This window comes from Pholcus phalangioides, unplaced genomic scaffold (assembly GCF_987345545.1).
Source record: "Pholcus phalangioides strain wild (caught in Gottingen) unplaced genomic scaffold, Ppha-v1.0 ptg000011l_1, whole genome shotgun sequence".
Classification (NCBI taxonomy): domain Eukaryota; kingdom Metazoa; phylum Arthropoda; class Arachnida; order Araneae; family Pholcidae; genus Pholcus; species Pholcus phalangioides.
Window position 1 is genome coordinate 16,433,661 of NW_028301604.1, and position 24,118 is coordinate 16,457,778.

Here is a 24,118-nt window from a genome sequence, read left to right on the forward strand (position 1 = left end):
TGGCTTTGGGCAGGCCAAAGATCTCAGCCTAAGAGGCCCTGTCCTAGATGTGGGGCCTTTCATATCTATCTCCGGCTATGAGAACCAACAGATCCATAATCTGGGAATGTAACAGGATCTATATTTCTGGAGAAACTAGGATGGCCATATCACCTCTTATAACCAAAAAATTATACAGATATAACCTTGGAGACCACAATGCGTACTGCAAACGCTGATACTCATAAACAAAAATATGAGAGAATGACATTGACAAACATTTTAATGATTCCAATAATGTATATATTTACATCACATGATGACAATAAATGTCAATACCTATAAATTACAAAAAAATTTATTACAAAAATACTTTGAGAATAATAAAATAAATTCAATAATTTTAAAATATTTTGTCTTCTCTAGTTTGAAAATCGAAATAAATCAACTAAAATAAACAGTTGGTTTCAATGTGAAACTATTCAACCAAAAAATGTTCCTTTGGCCATTTGCTTTTACCAACAACAGGAAAAGGTAATTCTCCTAACGTGTTCCATATCCTATATTCATCTGACTGTTGGGAAAAACCTAAAAAGAGAAGAATTGAGTTTTTAGTTTATGATAATTATGTGTGTGTGAGAGAGAGAGAATAGGATTTTTCTTACAAATATCAGTCACATGGACTTAAAGAGCTTGAGGTGGGGAAGCACAATGACCATGATGTCAAAATGTATATGTAGGTATACAAATAAATATATTAGTTGAGTTGCACCTAGTCATTGTCCTTAGTGTGGGGGGGGGGGGCTTTCTATCTTCCCCCATGATTACAGCTGAGTAATGTTTTAGGATAGGTAGTAATGCAGAGGGTGCATAACTACCAGCACAAACCACATTTTACAGGCAAACTGCTGATCCTAGAGGCATACTTCCAATTAGAAAAAGTATCCATATAATGTGTAGAACTCAGATGCATCATTCATGTTGCAAGGGATTGTATAGTGATTAAAATAAAACAGTTAGCTTTTTATACAGACACACCTTGTGCTCAAAACCTAATGAAAAATTGTTGCCGTCTCTTCCAATGCCGAAAAAACATCATGTTCATTTTACCCCATTTATCCTGTTTTTTGAAACTTCCTGTTTTGTTAATTCAAATATCTGAGTGAATATTGCACTTAGAAACATGGATTTTTTTTTTTTTTTTGCATCAGGAGAAACAGCTTAAAAATTTTCTAATTGGGTTTTTGAGCACAGGGTGTCCGTATAAAAAGGTTTTTTTTAAATTTTAATAACTATACAATCCCTTGCAACATGAATGATGCATTTGAGTTTTAGATGTTATTTGGATGCTTTTTCTAATTGGAAGTATGCCTCTAGGGTCAACAGTTCACCAGTAATTTATGGTGCATGTTAGTAGCTACACTGCTCAAAACAATTAGGGGAGCACATGGTTTTAACAAAATTACGCAAAGATGTATACCGATAAGTAACATAAAATGAATCATCCATAATTTAAAGCCTAGCAGGAAACGGAAGAAGAAAACTTCATATGCAAATCAAAGTTCATGACGTCAAAAACCAGAAAAAGGAGATAAGGGCAGAAATCGGGATGTTGCAGAAACGTCTGTTTTACTGCCGTAACTGTGAAATTCGATTGCGCAGTATTTTTTTTTGAGACAAGGTGACTTGAGGATGTCTCAACAACGTGATTTACCGGAATCCATGGCATGGAGTGTTATAGGCAAACTGGAATCCGGCCAAACACAACGTAGTGTCGCGGACGCTATTGGAGTCGCCAGAAGTATTGTTGCAAGGCTGTGGAATCGATTCCAAGAAACAGGAAATGTTAGACGTCGGCCAGGGCAAGGTCGGCCACGTGCCACTACAGCAACTGATGACCGGTATGTACGGTTAACAGCCCGTCGAAACAGAACAGGGAATGCTACGCAGCTGCAAAGACGGTTGCTCTTGGCAACAGGACGAAGGGTGTCCAGCCAAACAGTACGTAATCGGCTTCATGAGGGAGGGCTCTATGCACGTAGGCCAATGGTCTGCATTCCGTTGACCCCACGCCACCGTGCGGCCCGAAGAAGATGGGCTGCTGAACATCGAGATTGGGAGTAACATGATTGGAGCCAAGTGCTGTTTACAGATGAGTCCCGATTCAGTCTGGAGTGTGACACCTGACGTGTTCTGGTATCGAGGGATAGGGGCACTCGAAATAACCCCGCATTCGTTCGTGAAAGGTCACAATACAGACGAGCTGGTTGGATGGTATGGGGTGGAATCAGCATAGGCGGACGTACGGACCTGCACATCATTCGGAATGGCACTTTGACAGCCCGAAGGTATGCAGACGAGATACTGCGACCTCATGTCATCCCTTACGCTGGAGCCATTGGAGATTCCTTTGTTTTCCAGGATGATAATGCCCGACCGCATAGAGCTCGTCTGGTGGAGAACATGCTTGAAGCTGAAACAATACAGCGTATGGAATGGCCAGCGTGCTCTCCTGACCTGAATCCAATCAACATGCTCGGACGACGCATTGCTGCGCGACCAAGGCCGCCTGTTACTGTCCGAGACTTGCAGATTGCACTTCTTGAGGAGTGGAACAGCATTCCCCAAAGTCTGATCGATAACCTCATCACATCCATGGCAAACAGGTGTGCAGCAGTCTTAGCTGTTTGAGGAGACCACACGCCCTATTAAAACTCATGCATCATGTCTAAACAGTACTTTTTTTTATCGTTTACATGTAACCAAATTGTTGCCCTAAATCATCTTTTCATGTTTTTTCCATATTTTCAAAGAATTAAAGCTTAATTCCAAATTTTTTTACGTCTTTTTTCTGTATTGCGCATTGATACGCGTGTACTATCCATTGTATGCCAATACGTGGCTGTCTCGCACGGTTTTTTTCACTTTTTTGCTTGCTCCCCTAATTGTTTTGAGCAGTGTATATGCGCCCTGTATAAGTAAACTAATTTTTTCAGTGTATTTTTTTTCTTTTTGTGCATTGTTTGTTCACAATAATAATATACTACACGTACACGCACATTCCCGCATGTACCGATTCATTGGGGGGGTTTTGCGGGGGGGGGGGGGGTTGCATGTGTAGTGTAGCAGTAGTAGGTAGGGGCTCAGGGATCCATGATGTTCTTAAGTCAGCCACCTCGTTGGGCAATTTGCCTGTTGTGGCGTTGTATTTGTATTTGTATTTATTTGTATATAGATAAATAATAATAATTGTAAGAATATTTGTTATTATTTTACAGTATTGTAAATTATTTTTTCTTGATCATTGCTGTTGATTGCTCATACTGAAACTATTCATCTTTTATACAATTAATTTTGAGTTGAAAACTGTGATTGCTCCTTCCATAATTAAAGCAATTTTTCAAATATGCAAAATACATTGACAATAAGGAAATTCCTATCTTTTTTTCAGACAAAAGGAAGCATAGAAAGGGAGAGACACCTTTCAAAATCTTTGCTTTATGAGCACTTGTAATTGTTCCAGACTTTGGACCAAGAGCAGAATGACTTAAACCACTGTCAATGTGCCTAAAGTTCACCTATATAAAGCAAAAAGAAAAAAAAAGATAAATAAAACCATAATGTGAAATAAGATAAAAGACAGGAGCTCAAAAAATAGCACCTCAAATGGCAGTTTATTTAGATGACTACTCTTATACATTCAGATGTTTTAATCAACATAATATTATTGGTAATGCATTATATCATGTGTGAATGACTAAAGTTTTATGCTAACGAATTTACTTCTACAAAGTTCATTAGATTACTTCGAAATTTTAATACAGCAATACTTCAAAGTTACCTGATACGTAAGACTGACAATAACCCCTATAAATTGAATTTGCATAAGTTTGGGTAGATAAAAATTTTGTATACAAATACATGGTTGATTAAGACAAAAATTTGAGATAAACACCTTTCTTTTGGTAAAAATTGCAATCAAAACTGCTTTTATTTCCCCAGCCTATACTGTAGCCCCCCTGCAAAATTATTGCAGTTTGGATGCAAATGGTATTATGATTGACTCAAACATGCCACCTTATTATCACTTAATAATCCTTACTATCTCTGTAATGGTATCATGATTATGCTTGAATCTGACGAATGCACATTTTTTACAGAAGATAATGTAACCCTGAGTTCACATAAGTCTGGATAGCGTAAGTGGGTATATTACCATGTCTTATAAACAAAAAAAAATGTTTTTCAAAAAGGAAGGTTGCAGAAAATGGCTACAAAAAGTTTTATAATGCAGATAAATATACAGGAAAGTTAAATGCATGTTGAGTCAATTGGACACAAAACTTATCTATGCTAAACGTTGTTTCAAGCTGAAATTTTTAGATGGAAGCTCAGAATTGGTGAATTCTATTATCTTTAAAAACCATCACATGTTGAGTTAAATTTATAAACACACAAATCATCTTGCATTGAAGCAAATTTAAACAATGTGTAAATCAAATTACAAATACTAGTGAAAGAGAAATTTTCATAGAAAAATTATGAAAACCAGGATCAAAGTACAAAATCAACAGTTGGTGAGAAAAATTACCAGTTCTTTATTCATAGTAGAAGGGAACATAGAGAGAGTATTTACTCTGATATGTATTCAAACTCTTAGTATTATAATATGTAAAAAGATGCAAAATAATACAAAAAATACTTAAACATATGTACATTGTAAATTAGAATCAGATTGAAACAAAATAATGAAAATATTTGATTCGTATATATTTCAATTCAAAACAAGCACACACAAGCACATTCACACATTCTATTTACCTATCTGTATTACACAAAAACCCTTAATGTTTTTAAAATATGAATATTAGGAAAAAGTAAAATACAAGTAAGGGGAAAAAACAATCATCTTGAGTTCATATTAGTAGTTAATATCAAGTACACTGCTCAAAACAATTAGGGGCAAGCAAAAAAGTGAAGAAAACCGTGCGAGACAGCCACGTATTGGCATACAATGGATAGTACACGCGTATCAATGCGCAATACAGAAAAAAGGCGTAAAAAAATTTGGAATTAAGCTTTAATTCTTTGAAAATATGGAAAAAACATGAAAAGACGATTTAGGGCAACAATTTGGTTACATGTAAACTATAAAAAAAAGTACTGTTTAGACATGATTCTTGAGTTTTAATAGGGCGTGTGGTCTCCTCGAACAGCTAAGACTGCGGCACACCTGTTTGCCATGGATGTGATGAGGTTATCGATCAGACTTTGGGGAATACTGTTCCACTCCTCAAGAAGTGCAATCTGCAAGTCTCGGACAGTAACAGGCGGCCTTGGTCGCGCAGCAATGCGTCGTCCGAGCATGTTGATTGGATTCAGGTCAGGAGAGCACGCTGGCCATTCCATACGCTGTATTGTTTCAGCTTCAAGCATGTTCTCCACCAGACGAGCTCTATGCGGTCGGGCATTATCATCCTGGAAAACAAAGGAATCTCCAATGGCTCCAGCGTAAGGGATGACATGAGGTCGCAGTATCTCGTCTGCATACCTTCGGGCCGTCAAAGTGCCATTCCGAATGATGTGCAGGTCCGTACGTCCGCCTATGCTGATTCCACCCCATACCATCCAACCAGCTCGTCTGTATTGTGACCTTTCACGAACGAATGCGGGGTTATTTCGAGTGCCCCTATCCCTCGATACCAGAACACGTCAGGTGTCACACTCCAGACTGAATCGGGACTCATCTGTAAACAGCACTTGGCTCCAATCATGTTACTCCCAATCTCGATGTTCAGCAGCCCATCTTCTTCGGGCCGCACGGTGGCGTGGGGTCAACGGAATGCAGACCATTGGCCTACGTGCATAGAGCCCTCCCTCATGAAGCCGATTACGTACTGTTTGGCTGGACACCCTTCGTCCTGTTGCCAAGAGCAACCGTCTTTGCAGCTGCGTAGCATTCCCTGTTCTGTTTCGACGGGCTGTTAACCGTACATACCGGTCATCAGTTGCTGTAGTGGCACGTGGCCGACCTTGCCCTGGCCGACGTCTAACATTTCCTGTTTCTTGGAATCGATTCCACAGCCTTGCAACAATACTTCTGGCGACTCCAATAGCATCCGCGACACTACGTTGTGTTTGGCCGGATTCCAGTTTGCCTATAACACTCCATGCCATGGATTCCGGTAAATCACGTTGTTGAGACATCCTCAAGTCACCTTGTCTCAAAAAAAAATACTGCGCAATCGAATTTCACAGTTACGGCAGTAAAACAGACGTTTCTGCAACATCCCGATTTCTGCCCTTATCTCCTTTTTCTGGTTTTTGACGTCATGAACTTTGATTTGCATATGAAGTTTTCTTCTTCCGTTTCCTGCTAGGCTTTAAATTATGGATGATTCATTTTATGTTACTTATCGGTATACATCTTTGCGTAATTTTGTTAAAACCATGTGCTCCCCTAATTGTTTTGAGCAGTGTAGATTCAAAAATAAAAATTTATTAAATTTCAAACAATTTCAAATCTTACTTTAATATAGCTATTCCTATCACAACAAAACTGGTCATTATGCTCTGGAAAAGGAGAGTTAGCTAAATCCACTTTAGCCGTAAGAAAAGCATCCATAGCCTTTGTCAAAAACTTTCCTCCTGGGAAACATAAATTAAAAGAATCCACAATAATACATCAAATACCCATTAGAGAGTGACTCAAAACTTATGAGAGCTATTCAATAAAGAATGAGAATGATTTTATTTATCAAAATATTGCCTCAAAAATACCTAAACGGGAAACACATATATTAGTAGAGTTAACTTCCATCCTTTCATCTAATTAATATAAGCATGACATCATCATTTCAGAGTGAAAACCAGCAACACATACCAAAGATTATCATTCTTATTTCACGTCCAATCAAAATGAGTGTGATTTGCAATGACCAAATGATTTAAAATCTATAAAATTTTGTTTTTCCAGTAAATGACAACAGAAATACAGAAATATAATCATTTTGTCAATGATCATTTTTGCTGCACCACTGTCATTTTCTGTACATTGGTATGACAAAAAAAAATCAATCATCATATTTCTTTTGTATGCATAATATTATATATAATAATGTTACAGAAATATATGAAATGATAAAGAAAATGTAAGATATAATGATATATTGCTTGGCGCAAAAACTTTACAATACTTGAGAAATTTCCAGAAGGGTGAAAATAAACTGAAAAGAAAGCGGTGCCATGAGTTTTTAATTGTTGTTACAGAAACCATGAATAACACAATTATGATGCGTCATTCATGTTATTATTTTTTATAAAGACCCTTCATCTAACAGTTCAAGAACTGTCTTGCACTCCAAATATTTCAGTAAGTAGTGTGTTCACAAGTATCAAACTTATGAGGCATCTTCATCCTGACAATGCTTGACCTCAGTTGGAAAATGTTTTGGCACAGTTTTGTGAGACAAAAATAGCATTAAATTTGTTCACCTTGTAGCTCTAATTAAAGTCATGACTGCTAGAAAGATTTTTTTTTATTCTAAAGCCATAATGAAAGAAGAAACGCTTACAAAAAAGTACAAAAACAAAAATTGTGATTACTTTGAAAAGAATCATTGAAGTGAAGATCTAGACTAAAAACCTTTTTGTGGAAAAAAACATTAGTTTAATTCTTCATTGAACAGCCTATGTATACTTCATTTTCAAGAAAGTAAATTATCATAGAAATACTAACCGATGTTCCATTTTAATGAATGTTTGTTATCAGAAACAGAAAGATAACCTTGTGATGTTTTGCACTCAAATGACTGTATTGGACCTCTGTAAAAGTCATATTGAAATATATATTGAATGAGAAAACTCGATTTAAAAAAACAAATATTGAACCAGTCAAACATAGCAGATATACAGGGTGCATAGGTAACAGGGTGTATGGCATTTTACTGGTGAACCATTGATCCAAGAGACATACTTCCAATTAGAAAAAGTATTCAAATAACTTGTAGTACTCAGATATTTCACTCATGTTGCAAGAGGTTGTATAGTAATTATAATAAAAAAAAAATTTATACAGTCCCTGTATGTTTAAAAACCCAATAAAAAAGTTGCTGCTCTGTCTCTTCTGGTGCCAACTAAAAAAAATCATGTTTCTATGTGCAATATTCACTGAGATATTCAAATTTGAAAAATAAGGTAAAGTTAGAAAAAAAAAACCCCGCATTAAATGCAGATAAACAATTTTACCCGAATTTTAAATCAAGCGTTTTAACTCTCTCTCTCTCTCTCTGCTGCAATCAATTACACTCAAGCGAATTGATGGATCAGGTATACTCACGTAATTGGGATGGATTCTCAAAAAACAAATTATAAAGTTGCTTTAAAGGTGAAGGCAAGGGCGGAGATCCGGGGGGGGGGGGCATGGGGCATTGCCCCTCCAGCATCAAAGGTGGAGTTGACTGAACTAATATATATGTGTATTCATAAATGTCTTGTGACCCGCCCCTAGAGGCATACTCGTATAATGTATATGGGTATATATATGAATTGACATCATCATCGTGCCCTCCCGCAGCAATAATGACTGTGCCCCCAGACTTTCCAGTCTATTTCCGCCTATGGGCAAAACGTTTAGTGTCACATTGGTGTAAAGAAGTGAGCTTCCACATTCACCACTTTTATTTAAAATATGTCAGCAGTGAAAGTGTAATATTACTGCATGAGTAATGTAACAAACAATATGAACAAAAATGAGTCATGATAAAGCAATACCTATTGAAAAAAGGAATCACCACATCAAAGAAACTGAAAGAGTTTTTAAAATGCTCATTCAGTTGCAGCTTTATATACAGTTCAATCAAGGTAGTTCCCTAAAAAACACAATAAATAAATATAAGTTATACATATGTATATAATACTTGTCTTGCAAAATAACATAGAAACCCGTAAATGCTAAGGTGAAAATTAATGGTCGCCACTCAACACGTGATAACTAAACATTTGTGAGGTTGGAGACAGACTTTTTGTTCTAGTCGCCACCAATTTTCCAAAGTCACAAAAAAAAAAAACCCATCAAATAAGAAGAAATAATTTCATGGGTCATACTACTTAACAGTGAAATTTTTTTTTTGGAGAATATGGCCATGGAAAATAAACATGTGTTCGTATGGCTCAAAAATCAGACACTGTCATGTTCTCTTAGTCAAACAAATTGTTGAAACAATATAAGACAGTGAGATGAAAGAAACATGCCAATTATTTGATCTCCCTAAAGAAAGATTACATTCCGAGTGGGAAATGCTCAGAAACATAACGCACACAAATTTTAAACCACCAATATCTTAGGAATCACTGTTGGAGACTATGACTTTTCCAAAGTTCACCAAGTTTGAGAGTTAATGAAAATGATATTGCAAATTCTATTGACGATTCCACCAAGCAAGGCCGAGGTATAAAGAGTATGGAGCAAAGTAAAAATAACCATCAACGATAGTTCAAACTCAATGAAAAAAGATGCACTAGGAAATAGGGGTTTCATAAATAAATGCTAAAATACCATTAGAGAATTTAAATCCTGAAGTAAGCATTCTATTATGGTGGCAGGATTTCATTTGAAGAAGGCATCCATACCTTAAAGATTTGACTGTGATATATTTCAGCTAATGTGTATATACTTACACATACTTATAAATGTAAGATAAAAAATAGATGAGTGAAAGTTTTTATTTGTACTTTGTTTGACTTGTTTAATATGAAAGGAATATCTGTGTGGGGTTCAGCCAACACTAAAATTACTGTTTTTTTTACTTGCGTTCATGAGTAATCACTGTATTTAGCAGGTCTAATCACTACTGGCCAGTAAGGAAATTTCTTAATTTTCACCTCTACCATATACCAATTTTCAGCATTTTTGATTTAAAAAAACACCTTTATTACAATGTTACCTTCATCCTGAATAATCCTGTGATTGGCGTTTCTGATACAGGCACACTAGCGGTATAAAGGCACAGAGTAAGCTCATTCAGTGAAGGTGTGAACCAGATTCTTTTCACAAAACCATCTACATTAAAACATGTTTACTTTATGAATATTTCACAAAAAAATTGGGAAAATTCTCAAAGTTTAATCATTCTCAGAGAATCAAAAATGAGTACCTGCACTCCTAGTAAAGGTATGAACAGATGGATGTATGAAAAAGGAGTCAATACATAGCCCTTTCTGTAAACTACCTTGTTCAAATGATACACTAATCTCATTTGCAGCATTAAGGGAATCAATTTTCATAGTGACACCACCACTTAGCTCTTGAGTTCCTCCATCCAATTTAGCATGCTATAAGAAAAACATAGATAATTTGAGAAAAGTTTCAAATTGTTTACCTAATTAAAGTCTTTGTTCACATTCTTTGCAACTTTCATTGAATAATAATAGTCAAAACAGGATCTAGCTTTGTCCTTAGGGAATATTGCCTCCACATGCAATTGAGAGTGTAAAACCTAGAAACCCATGATTATCTCTCAAACTTCCTATTTTTCTTGACAGATGTGGATGGCTTTTCTGCTTGAAAGCTGTTTTAACATGAGCTTTTGTAGCACCTTCTGCAATTTTTTACTTTTAACATATTATTGTAATGAGCCTTTCAGCTGAAATGAAAAGCAATTTTATTTGTATAGTGAGCCAATAACGTGTTAAGGGGAAATAAACTGAATTTTCTTTTTTCAAATGCTGCATATTTTTTGAGGTATTTTAATATATTATGTCTTACTTGTGACAAATTTTTTTTCTTATGAAGAATTTCATTCTTTCTCACTTGGGACATGGCATTTAACAAAATTTTTAAATTTTTGCATTGTTTATCTTTTTTGACATTACTAAGCCATATCAACATAGATAAGGTGTCTATGACAAGAAAAAGAATGACAGTACTACGGAGTGTCCCAAAAAACCACTATTTATTAGAAATTTAAATCTGCGCTCGAGTAAAATAAACATAATAAATGTAAAAAAATCGACATATACAACACTGAAATGTGCAATGCCCATGTAATGTGAATGGCTTAATTGGCATACCAATCTGAATTCAGCAATAGTGTCAAAAAGCACATACAAGAGTTTACATAAACATGGCACTTTCACTGGAACAGTGTTATTACATTATCAAAGTTTATTTTTCAAATAAAAAATCTTATAAAGCAGTGAGAAGACTGTTTTCTATGAATTTTAGTGAAAAGCGCATGCTAGCTGACTCAAAAATTAATCGAATAGTCCAACTGATATGATTGATTCAGTTAGTGCAGCCATGCTGGAACAAGTCTTTGTGAACATGATGAAGAATGTTGATGTGTGCCTAGAAGTTTGGGGAAGGCACTCTTCACATTTATAATAGTTTAGAACCAAATGAATATCTTATTTGAATTTGTAATTTTTTTTTTTAATTTACTAGCATTTTTTTTGGAACACCCTGTACATAAGGTCCATATGATCCAAAAATACAAAGGGTCAAAGTTGACCCCTTTTTTGTAAGGGCCCGTAAGTTCAAATTCTTTGAATGGGTTTTTGTATGTTTATATGAACAAGTTTTCAAATATAAAGCTATCCAAAAAACACATTAGTTAATATCTGGGGGCCTTTGTATAATAGTAAGGGGCAGCTACAACAATGAAAAACTAAATCTACATTCAATTACATCAATTATTCATGCTGCATTTTTTAGAGTAAGTATGGAAATTGAGAAAGGCCGCTATAATACCAGCCTGGTGGGTAAGGCCAGAACATTACTTTGCCTGAGAAGTAGAGTGTGACTTGATGCTTGTGCTTTGCTTTATCATAATTAAATTTTTAAGATCAATAATTGAATGACCGAATAAATGAAAAATAAAAATATAAAATAATATAACAGAAATCATTATACCTGTGCTGATCTGACACATTCAGTCATTGTCATTATGATTGAGGAAGTAGTTATGTTTGAGAGAGGCTTCCAACCATTTTGCTTCATATGAATTCAAAAGGAAAACAAAGTAAATGCATCCATAATTTAAAAATCCATAAAATATAATTTTTGAACCCATAAAATAAGAAAGAAAAATTTATACTAATAACATGCACACAGCTATATGCATACATTCATATAGATAATTATTATGCATTAAAAAATGCAATGTCTTCAGTCACTCATAACTTTCTAAGTTTAGTACATATCTACTCTTATGAATTTCTACATTTAGGCATGTACCTTTTTCGTAGGAGTGTTTTGTAATTCAAAAGTGAATGGTGCACCAAATGGCATATTGATAGATAAATAATGATCCAACTCATTAATCTTGTCAGGAAGCTAAAGAAACAGAGACAGATGAAAAAAAAAAGTATAAATATTTTTTGTATTGAAAATTTCTAATTGCAATTACACAGTGGAACACCATTTATACAATTCTTGTTTATACAACTTCCACATTCATACAAGGACATTTCATATTTATTTTGGCTTGGGACAAAGTAATTCCTATGCAATTTAATGTTAAAACAATAATAGTGTTAAAATATTTCATTTATACATTGGGCAACTTTAATTACACAATGTTTTCAACTCAACTAGAACCTCAGATTTTGGTAAAAATATTATTTCTGACAATCAAATTTTAATTTTTTTCGTAGGTGGCATGAACACATCACTTAAATCACGTTTTAAGAACACTGTCACCCAAAAGCTACAGTTTTCAACAGTTAAGATACATATTCAGATTCTAAAATTAGTTGTTTGTTGTCTCTTTTTCAGAAAAATGGATATCTGGCCAACCCTAAACAAAATGACTTTAATGCTTTGAAGGCGACCTACTATGTCTTCCTTTTAAGTTTATAACAGTAAAGTAAATGTTGAAAAAAAGCTTACTTTTTGAAAATCATCTTTAATATTGCACATACAAAATAATGGTAAAGCAAAGAGAAATGAGGAATGATGTACTCCAAGATAAATGTCAAGATATGACTAAAGATAAATAAATGTATCAACTGTGCCTCACTTGGCATATTCATATACTAGTGTATGTGCATGTATAAAACTAAAGAAGGAAAACATTTTTTTAACTACCTTATCATTTCTTGGCTCAGGGCTAAAAAACCGTGATATACCAAGTAGTACAGAAAATCCCATGGAAGCACTGGAACTGAAAAAACTTTGAATATTATAAACTGCTGAAAATATGAAAATATATATACAAGTCAACCAGGTTGTTGACATCAATATTTTATAGCTTTATAGATCTCACTTATACACTACTGGAAATTAAAAATGCAACACCTTGAATGTGTTGTGCTGAAGTTTGATATTCTTACCAGAGATAGTGAACATGTAAATGAAAAAATTATCACAAGATCAAAAGCAAATATGCTTTATTTCATGTTTTACAGAGGGCTCATTCCTAACCAAATCGATCAAAAAAATTGAAAGTCAGTTGCATATAGCCAGCTCAAATTTTCTTCAAATTCGGTACATGTACAAGTATGAAAATATCCAAATTTCAGATGACATATTCCACATATTTGTGAAGCTAGATGAATTTAAATTCTGTGACAAAACAAAACCATTGAAAAAAATGGTGGCTCATTATGGAATGAGCTCTCTGTAAAACATGAAATAAATACAAAGCCACAACAGGCAAAATGCCCAACGAGGTGGCTGAGGAAAAGATGTCCATAACAAATATGGATGTCATATTTTTCTAAAATACAACAACCCAATTGAAAATGTAATTATAAAAACTAAAGACTATATATATATATATATATATATATATATATATATATATATATATATATATATATATATATATATATATATATATATATATATATATATATACACACACACACACACACACGATAAAATATAATACAATGCCAATAAAAGATATTTATGATTGTCTTAAAAGCATATTCACTTTTAATTTTGTGATCACTCATACATATAATTCCATGGAATAACAGATAAGAAAAATATTTTTCGATCATAATATAATTTTCTGGGATTCAAATAATTTTGAAATGAATGTAAGAATAAACTTCTCATACTTATGCAGAATATGCTTGTTTTTTTCCTTGTTTGTTTTTTTACCACCAGCCAGGCAGCAGAAAAAAAGAGAATTCTAATGGGAAAGTATAAATAAATATTTGCACACACACACACACAATACAAGAATAAAATTACAAAAAATAAATTGACATGGAATCATTCAAGCTGTAGCCAATTGCCAAAGTCTGGGCACATCAAGAACTGACCATTGTTCGAATTCTGGTCAATGTGTGAATGGCCAGCTACTTCACAAAAAAGTGCCCATACTTTGGATCCAAATTTCTTATCCACATACAGTTGAGACAAAAGTTAAAAATCTTTTAGCATGCAATAAAAAAACAAAAGATTTATCTCTCTTTTGGAACAATACATAGCTGAGCTGAACAACTGCAAGCTCCATACAGATGTGTATTTTTACTTAAAAATTATTTCTTTTCATTACATTTTGTAATTGTCAGAAGATATAAAGAAAGAGATTGGCATACAAAAATACAGTTGAGGGTCTAAGAAAACTTAGCTGATTGTGACACCATTCTATTTTGTGAATAATAATATAAATTAATATATTGAGCAAGTAAAAACAAAATTCTATATAAGGTGCATTTGGATTTTTTGAAAGATTTCAAAGTAAAAAATCTTTATTGATAATGCTCTACTTTTTTTTCCATAAAATCCATAGGAGATAAAAACATACATTTTCAAAACTGCTAAAACTCGAGCTTATCTTCCAGTATATACAACACATATGCTTTTTAACCAACAAAACAGTAAAAAACTATAATTTAAAAGTTATTTCATTTAGTAGTCATTCAATAGCCTATGTTCCAGAATTTTCTAGAATACATATTTGGTACAATACTATGATGACTCAAAGGAAACTAACTGCAATTAAATGAATTTTTTTTTACAGTTGATCCAAATTTCATGATACTAACCTGTTTCATCAGCAACAATGGCTCAAGTTCCCTATCTTTTATTTTCAGGGAAATTATGGGCATAGATAAAATCCCAGATGCTGAATCTCTATGACTTAGAAACTGAGAAAAAAACAGGTAAAATTAAACTACTACCACGAAAAAAAGCTCATAAAAAAATAAATTTAATTTATGCGCAGAGAAGATGTATGTCATTTATGTTGCAAGGGTTTTTGTATAGTTATTAAAATAAAAATGTTTTAACTTTTTACATGGACACCCTGTTCTAAAAAAACAAATTAGAAAGTTGTTGCCCTGTCTTTCCGAAGGCCAAAAAAACTATTCCCCATTTCCAAGTGCAATATGCGCTGCAATATTTGAATTTAAAAAATCTGAGAAAAGTTGGCAAACAGCATAAACTAATGGACAATGCTTCTTTCCCTCATTTGTGTTATTTTTTTTTCTAACTTTTCTCCAATTTTTGAATTCAAATATCTCAATGAATATTGCACTTGAAAACAAATTTTTTTTTTTTGTTGGCCTCAGGAAATACAGGGCAAGATCATTTTAATTGGGTTTTTAAAGTTCACATTTTTATTTTAATCACTATACAACCCCTTGCAACATGAATGACATATCTGAAGCCTACACATTATTTGGATACATTTTCTAACTGGAAGTATGCCTCTAGGATCAATTGTCACAAGGGGAATTATGGAATCACCCTATATAAATTAATGGACACTTCCTGTTAGTGGACAGAAATTTTGGTCCCATTGGTGTGATTGCGCATTGCGTAATGCCACTAGAGGGCGTTGAACTTCGTTCTCCTTGGAGTATAAAACAGGTAAGCAGAGCTTGCTGGAGTGTATTTAATCGTTTGCAAAGGAAATGCTGAGGTAGACATGCAGTTACGCCGCCATCGAAGACCATATGAGCAGTTGTCAGAGTTCGATAGGGGAAGAATCATCGGGATGATGGAAGCTGGGTGGTCATCTCGGCGAGTAGCTCGTCAACTAGGCCGTTCTTATTTTACTGTGAGGAGGTGTTGGGACCAGTGGACAGAAGAGACGTCATTTACACTGCGACCAGGTTCAGGACGCCCTCGACAGACCAGTCATCGAGAAGACCGTCACATCATCCGAAACGCACGCGTAGAGCCATCTGCCTCATTGGTCGCTATCCAGACACAGGCAGCAGCTTCACTATGGGCCCCTGTGTCTTCCCGAACCATCACAAGGCGCCTGGCTGAAGGACATCTGGTATCACGGCGCCCATTACGTGTGCTGCCAATGACACCCACCCACCAACGCCTCCGTTTGGAGTGGTGTCGAGCAGGACAGGATTGGACTGCAACGGAATGGAACCAGGTCGTCTTCAGCGACAAATCGAGATTCAACTTGAGCAGTGATGACAATCGTGTTCGTGTGTGGAGGCCCCGTGGTGAACGCTTCAATCCTGCCTTCGCTTTACAGCGACACACTACTCCCACAGCTGGTGTCATGGTATGGGGTGCCATTGCTTACGATACACGGTCACTCCTAATATTGATCCATGGCACAATGACAGCCCAGCGGTACGTCCATAACATCCTTCAGCCACATGTGTTGCCACTCATTGCAGGGCTCCCAGGAGCCATTTTTCAACAAGACAATGTTAGGCCACACACAGCAAGGATGTCACAAGACTGCCTCTGCCACATTACCACCCTTCCCTGGCCTGCTCTATCCCCAGATTTGTCACCAATCGAGCATATCTGGGATCATTTGGGACGGCAAGTTAGACACCCTACGAGGTTGGTCGAACTAGAGGCGCATTTACAGCAACTGTGGAACGAGATGTCTCAGGACATCATACGGAACTTGTATGCCTCAATGCCCGCTCGTACCGCATCGTGCATTTGCGCTAGAGGGGGTCCAACAGAGTACTAAAACTTCTGTTCATCTGTACTTTTTTCTGCAATAAATGATCCTTTTTCTTGGATTTTCTAATCACTTACTCATATCAATGTAGTACTTACATGTGTAAAATTTCGTTTCATTTTGACGACTTCTTCTGGGTGCGCAAATTTTTATGGCAATGAGTGTATAAATGTGCTATATGGGAATATAAGTTTGAACCAAAATTTTCTGGAATTGTGAACAGCCTTTTATTGTACAGCAGCAATAAAAGTTGTTCACAAGACCTTTCACACATTTTTCATAAACATTATGAATGATATCAAAAATTTATTCAAAAACTACTATTAAGGACAATACAGATAATTTATAATGGATATTCTGTTGAGTTCTTTCAGTTCAATGAAAAACATTTTAGACACATTGTGTTTATGAATGGTGCTTAATTTCTAGAGCCAAATATTGGTGATGTGATTGAGTAAGTTGATAAAGTTATTTTCTTTTGTATAAATTGTGTCATAATTTAATCTTACTTCATCAGAACCCGCAGCTAAGCCAAGATGGTTCAAAAGACTTCGTAAGAATTCTTCTTCTGAAGGAAGATCAACATAGCTGTTGCCTTGCTCATATCTTGATCTTTGTTCTATAGTCAAAAATTTTCTACAGATAATAAGGTAAAAATCAGTTAAATGGCATAATTTAAGAAAGTTGGGAAAACAATGTCATTAAAAATACACTGTAAAATGCAGAAACATGAAATAGAAGAATTTAATAATAATGGATTAAAAATGAAAGTTTGAAGAGTACATGCATTAGATGGAAGAGTAGATCAACATCCCCCTGAATATATTAAGAAGTTATCAATGAATAAGGCAACTACAAGAAAAATACAAAAACTCCTAGTGCATTTTGGAACATAATGAGCATTGTCTTCAAAGGCAAAAACATCTAACCATTAATCACGCTGACCAAGGATCTCACTTGGGTTGGATACTAAATCTTAACACTCAGTTGCTCAGTGGAAAAAAGTATGTCAGTTCACTTCAAACATTGTGGTCAGAATGAAGCTGAGAGCCTCCGTAAAGACTACTGCAGCATCCTGATTAGACGCTTGCGAAATGGAGCTAAGTCTATGGAGCAATGGCATATTTGAATTTTCTTAGAATTCTTGCTCATAATGAATCTAAACCATGTTGTTGCAATCAGTGGTGTCAATTTATTATTGTTTACTAATAAATTTTTGAAGGCCCGAATACATGTGCCTTAGTGGAAATCTAAATCAACTGTGGACTTTGCGAAAAACTCTCCGCTTCCTGAAATTTAATTCTATGGCCATCTTGCCAACAGTGAGCAGTATTATTATGAGTGAGTATTAATGTCACGACAGTAATTTCCAGATTTCTTGGGAATTTTTCTCAGGATTTTGGGAACGGGAAAACATTCATTCTTCACATACACTACACATCCCCCCCCGCCCCCAATGCAAAAAAGGGACCCATGATAGAGACCAAAAAAAACAAAGGATTGTCAAAGTACCCATGAACAATGTCAAAAAATTCTTAGAACTGGTAACAGAAGGCCAATTGTAAAAACCAGTCGTGGTGAAGGAACGAAAATCGTAGTCGACTTAAGCGGAGTTAAGCCAAACATGTGTCGAGTTAGAGAGGTTTCCCTACATTGAAACTAGTATTGTGCCAACCAAGGGAATAATAGATGTTGAGTTATCCACGTGTCGAGTTACCGAGAATCTACTGTATTAGTAAATGACAATAAATCGACACCACTGATCGCAACATCATGGCTTAGATGCATTACAAGTGGGAATTCTAAGAAAATGCGAATAGACCATCTGTAGTTCCATTTCGCAAACTTCCAATCAGGATGCTGCATTAGTCTTCATGGAGGCTCTCAGCTTCGTTCTGACCACAACGTTTGAAGTGAACAGACATACTTTTATCCACTGAGCAACGAGAGTTAAGATTATGTATCCAACCCAAAAGGGATCCTCTGTCAGAGTGATTAATGGTTAAATATTTTTTGTCTGAAGACACTCATTGTGTGTTGAAATGCAATAAGAGTTTTTGTATTTTTCTCGTAGTTGCCTTATTCATTGGCAACTTCTTAATACATTCATTAGATCCATAAAATTCAAGTTTTGAAAATACACATTTGTTTACAAAAAATAAAAACATCCCAGAAACTTATGAGTGAAGATCCTTAAATTCTCAAATTGAAAAGCCTAATTTAACTGGAGGAAAGAGGTGGCTTCCACCCCTCCCATGCCATTACTAATAAATCATAAACAAAAGACAAAAAAGTGGTACTGCATATAGTTGTGCCTAAATTTTACTTTTCTGTCCTGTATTCATATCCTATTCTGATCCATAATGATTGCCATATAACGGGTGGGGTGCTCAACCTCCAACCCGTAGGCATCTACACATTGATGAAAAACACTGGTAAATTTAATTCCATAATATATGGTGCATACTTTATGCATACTTATAGTCCAGCAACAAAATCAATAATGCATTACATAATATCTATACATTTTATCTTTAACCGCACATCCTAAAGTGTATTTTGAAATAATGAAATACTTTTTCAAAATTATTTCATGGACTGAATAAAAGTCTAGAAGGGCTTTGTGTCTTTTGTGTTCCTATATTTCATTGCATATATTTTTTTATTGCGGTACATATAGTTTAATATTGTACCATACTTCTTGGAATAATCACCACATGAACGTATGCGTCGCTGTATCAGGGAAAAAAACCCATTAATATATGACATTTTGTTTATGAACTTAACATAAGGCCTGTGTCCGCTGCACATTTCTGACCTAAAATTTATTAATGCTTATTTTCAATTTCGGAAATACTTGCTAAATGCTCAGTAATGCTTATCAAATGCTTGCCAATTTTAAAAATGCTACTCTGTTAATTGAGACTTGAATATCATGTGATGCAGTAGGCATGGCCCCCATATCCTGGAGCAGGGCCCTAGACTGCGATATTTTGCGGGCAACTAGATCAGACTTTCACAGGCCCCCTTATGATGAATTTATAACGTGAAAAAACAAAAAATGATGAGAATCGTCCTGGAGCCCTGTCAGACACACCCTTGTGGGGAGCCATGACAGTAGGCTAATCTCTTGGATATTGTGTTTTTTGGTAACAACAGATATTCACTTTAAAAAAACACTTTAAACAGCTCTCTTTAAAATTTCCCTTTTGGCACATGGTGCCAATTATCTCCAATATACAGAAATAGTTCAAATCGCAAATGTAAACTGTTCACCTGTGGTATTTGCTACTCATATGAAAAGCAAGTAAGACAGTACAATATAAAGATTTCAGAGAAAAACAATTTAATTGTTGTCCCTGTATTAAGACCAGGATGTGAGCCAACTTCATATGGTTTTATATCCAAAATGAAACTAAAATACAAAATAAACATTCTTATTTTTACTTTATTTCTTAAATGAGCACAATTTATCGATGTATCATATAAAAAAATATGCGTCTTATATGCACCTTATCGAATACAAGTATTACAGAGGATTCCAAATTACCTAAGACTGAATTGTGGCGATTGTTCATAAATTATCAATAAAGAAAACTCTAACAAAATACAAAACGTATGAACTTATCAGAAATGAGTAGCTATATATTTGATATTTACTTACTTTGTTTTCATCAGGAAAGTATAAAACATAGTTTTCAAAACTTTTTGTTCCATCGCCCCCTTCTTCAGAAATTTTTTCTCTTATCGCCCCAACTCAAGTAAACTCGTAGGATCTTATGTTAAACTAGTAGCTTTCATCGCCCCTATGGACCATTCCATTGCCCACTAGGTGGCGATATTGCCCACTTTGGAAAACACTGGTGTAAAATGAAGAGGAGTTTTTTCCGTTCTGTTGGTAAACCTGCGTTTATAACCGAATGTAGTTCAGAAATACAGTATACAATTCATAAAAATATGGGTTCTGCCAACCTCCACATCTGTTCCCTTTTTTTTAGGAACTCGTCACATGAGCAGAGGTCCTTAAAGGGTCAGTAAACGGAATCGCGTGACCCCGCCTACCATTCTGTATCATGATTTCTTTATATTCCAATTAGTGACTGCAACAGTTGTTGTTCTGGATTGACCACCTTCATCTCATTTCGGTTCCCAAACAAGTTTTAAAAAATTTTATTGTAATCCAATTCATCCATTTAATTTATATCCACTTAACACTTTTCTATCCCCCCAGATGGTCAACCATAGACCAAAGACTCTCACCAAAGCCCCGACCGGCGCAATAAAAGCATCTTTGTTGCAGAAGATTCTTTCTTATATGACAGACATTGTTAAAATTAGAGGACATTTCCACCTTCCTCATATTCAGAAAACCTGCCTGTAGAATGTTCTGTCTTTTTACTTTCAAAGAGAGCCAAAATTGAGCTTTTGAAATGTTCTTTGTTTAAATATATAAACAATATGGTTTAATAGTTATATATTATTTACGATATAAATGACACATGGCACTCCTACACGTTTACGAAACGTGAATTTAAAAAAAAAATGTTTTTTCTCTTCCCTCCTTTCTATACTCCAAAATTTGCCGGCCCTCCGAATTTGCCACCCCGGGCTATAGCCTGCTTAGCCCCCTCTAAATACACTACTGGCCACAAACCACGTTGAGAGGGTGAAAATCACAAAAACTCATGCAGGCTCCGATTGACGTCAGCGGCCACCACTTCCAATAACTCTTGTAATAGTTAATCAAATAAATATTTTGTAGTTATTATTGTATTTTTTGTAGTTCTAGCGTGATGTCAGAATCTGCATGTGTTTTTTGCAATTTTAACCCTCTCAACGTGGTTTGCGACACCATGTTCTATTGCAATTTTTGTTCAGAACACCCTGTATATAGCCATGTATCACACATTGGCAATCAAAAAAATGGATTTTGTGTAGGGATGACATGAATAGTGATTTGGCTGAATAACTGAATACCAAATATTTGGCAGCCAAATATCAATTTCTTTAAAATTCATCACAATTATAAATAAAATTGGTGTTTTTAATTGAAAATAAAGTTATTGGTAATTTCAAATGGTTGTTATTGAATTTTAATTATACAATTTATTATTTAAGTAATTATTAAAAAACTAGTAATTGAAAGATTTTTATAGCCATGATATTGACAATCAAATTTAATGATGATAGTATTTTAATATTATTTACAGAATCAATTTCTTTTTCAACACTTGTTACAATTTTACATCTAATTAAGAAAATGTCAAGCATTATTTACTCTCAATTAGTAATGCATCATAAAATTTACAATTTATTTTCTTATTTTTAGATGTTCTTTGTCCCTTTTACTTCTTTCAGCCAGGGTCATCTTCAAGAGCATCCTGGGCCCCGGGCCAAGTGACTGCCCAGAAAATTCTCAAAAAATTCAACTACTTCTCATATTGCTAAGGCTCCTCTTCTCTTGATGCTCCGGGCCCATGCGTTAAGACGGCACTGCTTTCAGTAGCTCAATATATATCTTGCCTAGGTACATCCTTCAGTTTTTGAACTTATGTAATTCATGCTCACTTCCACCTTATTGCAGTAGGGTTCTATTTTAAGTTTCATGTTTTCCTTATCCTAGAAATTTAACCTGACAACCTCTTTGACAGAAAGGGATATACACCACACAATAAAATAATTGGTATAATTGGTAATATAATTGGTAAATTTTTAATTTATGGGAAAAATTCTAATTAATATAATTTTAAAAATTAGTTTGTTGCACTTAGATTTACACAGATATTTGGCTGAATACCTAAGCATTATTCAGCCAAACTGAATATTCAGCAAAAAGGACCGAATCAACCAAATACCAAATAGCAGCCAAATATCCGTTCTATCTCTAATTTTGTGCCTACTGGACCGTCTTACATCAGCACATCAAACTGGCTGGCTTAAGCCTGAATCATTTTTGAAAATCTGACTTTGGCCAAACCTCTCTGCCATTTCGCAAATCAGCCACACATCAGGCTTTGGCAGAGTCTGTTTTGGAACATTTTATCCCCAGTTAGAAGAAAGGAGAGAAGAAATAGGTAAATGTGCCACTAAGTTCAATGTACATTATGTCTTGACTACACAGATTATCTCCTTCCCTATAATCTCAATCTTGTATACATCTTTCCTTAGGAAAATCGCTAGGAAAAAAATCCATTCTCATTGGAAATGCTAAAATTTGAATATAATGCTGGAAAAATATGAAAATAAGACCTTAAAATGACCAAAAATTCATCAAAATGCTCTGTCTAGTAAAAATAGTGAAATATGCAAAATCACAAAAAATATACAGTCATAGAAATTCTAGCCCTATTCAAAGATCAACCTATCAAAGATCCTTCAAAACTAACCACAAATAAATTTAGTCCGCACCTGAAATACAACACTTTTCTTGATCTCTCTGGCAACAATTTGATTACCCACACAGCTCTCACTCCAAGCATCAGGGCTACTTGAGTAACTGATCAGTTGAAAAAGATACCTTTAAAATTGTGGTAGATAACAAATTTAGCATTAAAAAATGACACCGGTTGTTATATCTCAGTGAGCCTGGTTAAAAACACCGCTCAGTATCATTGACAAAATTTTTAATAAAAATTATTAAAAAAAAAATTCAGTGGAACACAAATTAACACAAATTAATTTTACACAAATGTCAAAGTAAAGCCAAGTTTTGGTTTCAGCGAACCAAACTATAAATAATAATACGAACGGCTTTGATCACTAAAGATAACCAGTGGGAGTAAAAAGTAACATCACGCTTCCCTATGTATTATGCGTGACCATAAAACCCCGGTTTTATGGGATATTCCCGTATTTTGACAGCTTTTAACCCTTAAAGTGGCAATCCCGAGATATCTCGGGTTCTTGAAACCCTCGGAAACGGCAATCCCGAGATATCTAGGGTTTTTAAAACTCTCTAAAACGGCAATTCCGAAATATCTCGCGAGTTCTTAAAACTCTCAGAATGTCAACCCCGAACTCAGATACCGTTGTAGCCTATCGCTGTTTCCTTCTCCTGATAACATGTATTCCTCCCCCCTCCGTCCTATTAATCAACTGCAAGTGGGCGGAGTCAGCTATACGATTATGCTTACAGCACAGGGCTGGATCTATGGAGGACAAAGCCGCTTGGAAATTACTCTTAATGCCGCTTTGATGGAGGTGATCACCCTTACAAGGGAAATGCGATAATTCAT

At 35.0% G+C, this 24,118-nt stretch overlaps 1 protein-coding gene across 1 annotated transcript; it reads right to left on the reverse strand.

Annotated features, from left to right (window-relative positions):
* Positions 1-244: 244 nt before the first annotated feature.
* Positions 245-23,894, reverse strand: LOC149080135 (AP-5 complex subunit mu-1-like). The gene is made up of 14 exons (XM_089239149.1): positions 23,292-23,894; positions 17,393-17,519; positions 14,983-15,084; positions 14,047-14,120; positions 13,067-13,142; positions 12,215-12,313; positions 11,891-11,971; positions 10,134-10,311; positions 9,924-10,039; positions 8,752-8,849; positions 7,718-7,803; positions 6,509-6,627; positions 3,461-3,557; positions 245-567 (listed from the first exon to the last, which is right to left on the reverse strand). Exons 1-14 carry the CDS (start codon positions 23,360-23,362, stop codon positions 458-460), a joined length of 1,434 nt encoding a protein of 477 aa, XP_089095275.1. The 5' UTR covers positions 23,363-23,894; the 3' UTR covers positions 245-457.
* Between the last annotated feature and the right edge of the window lie 224 nt (positions 23,895-24,118).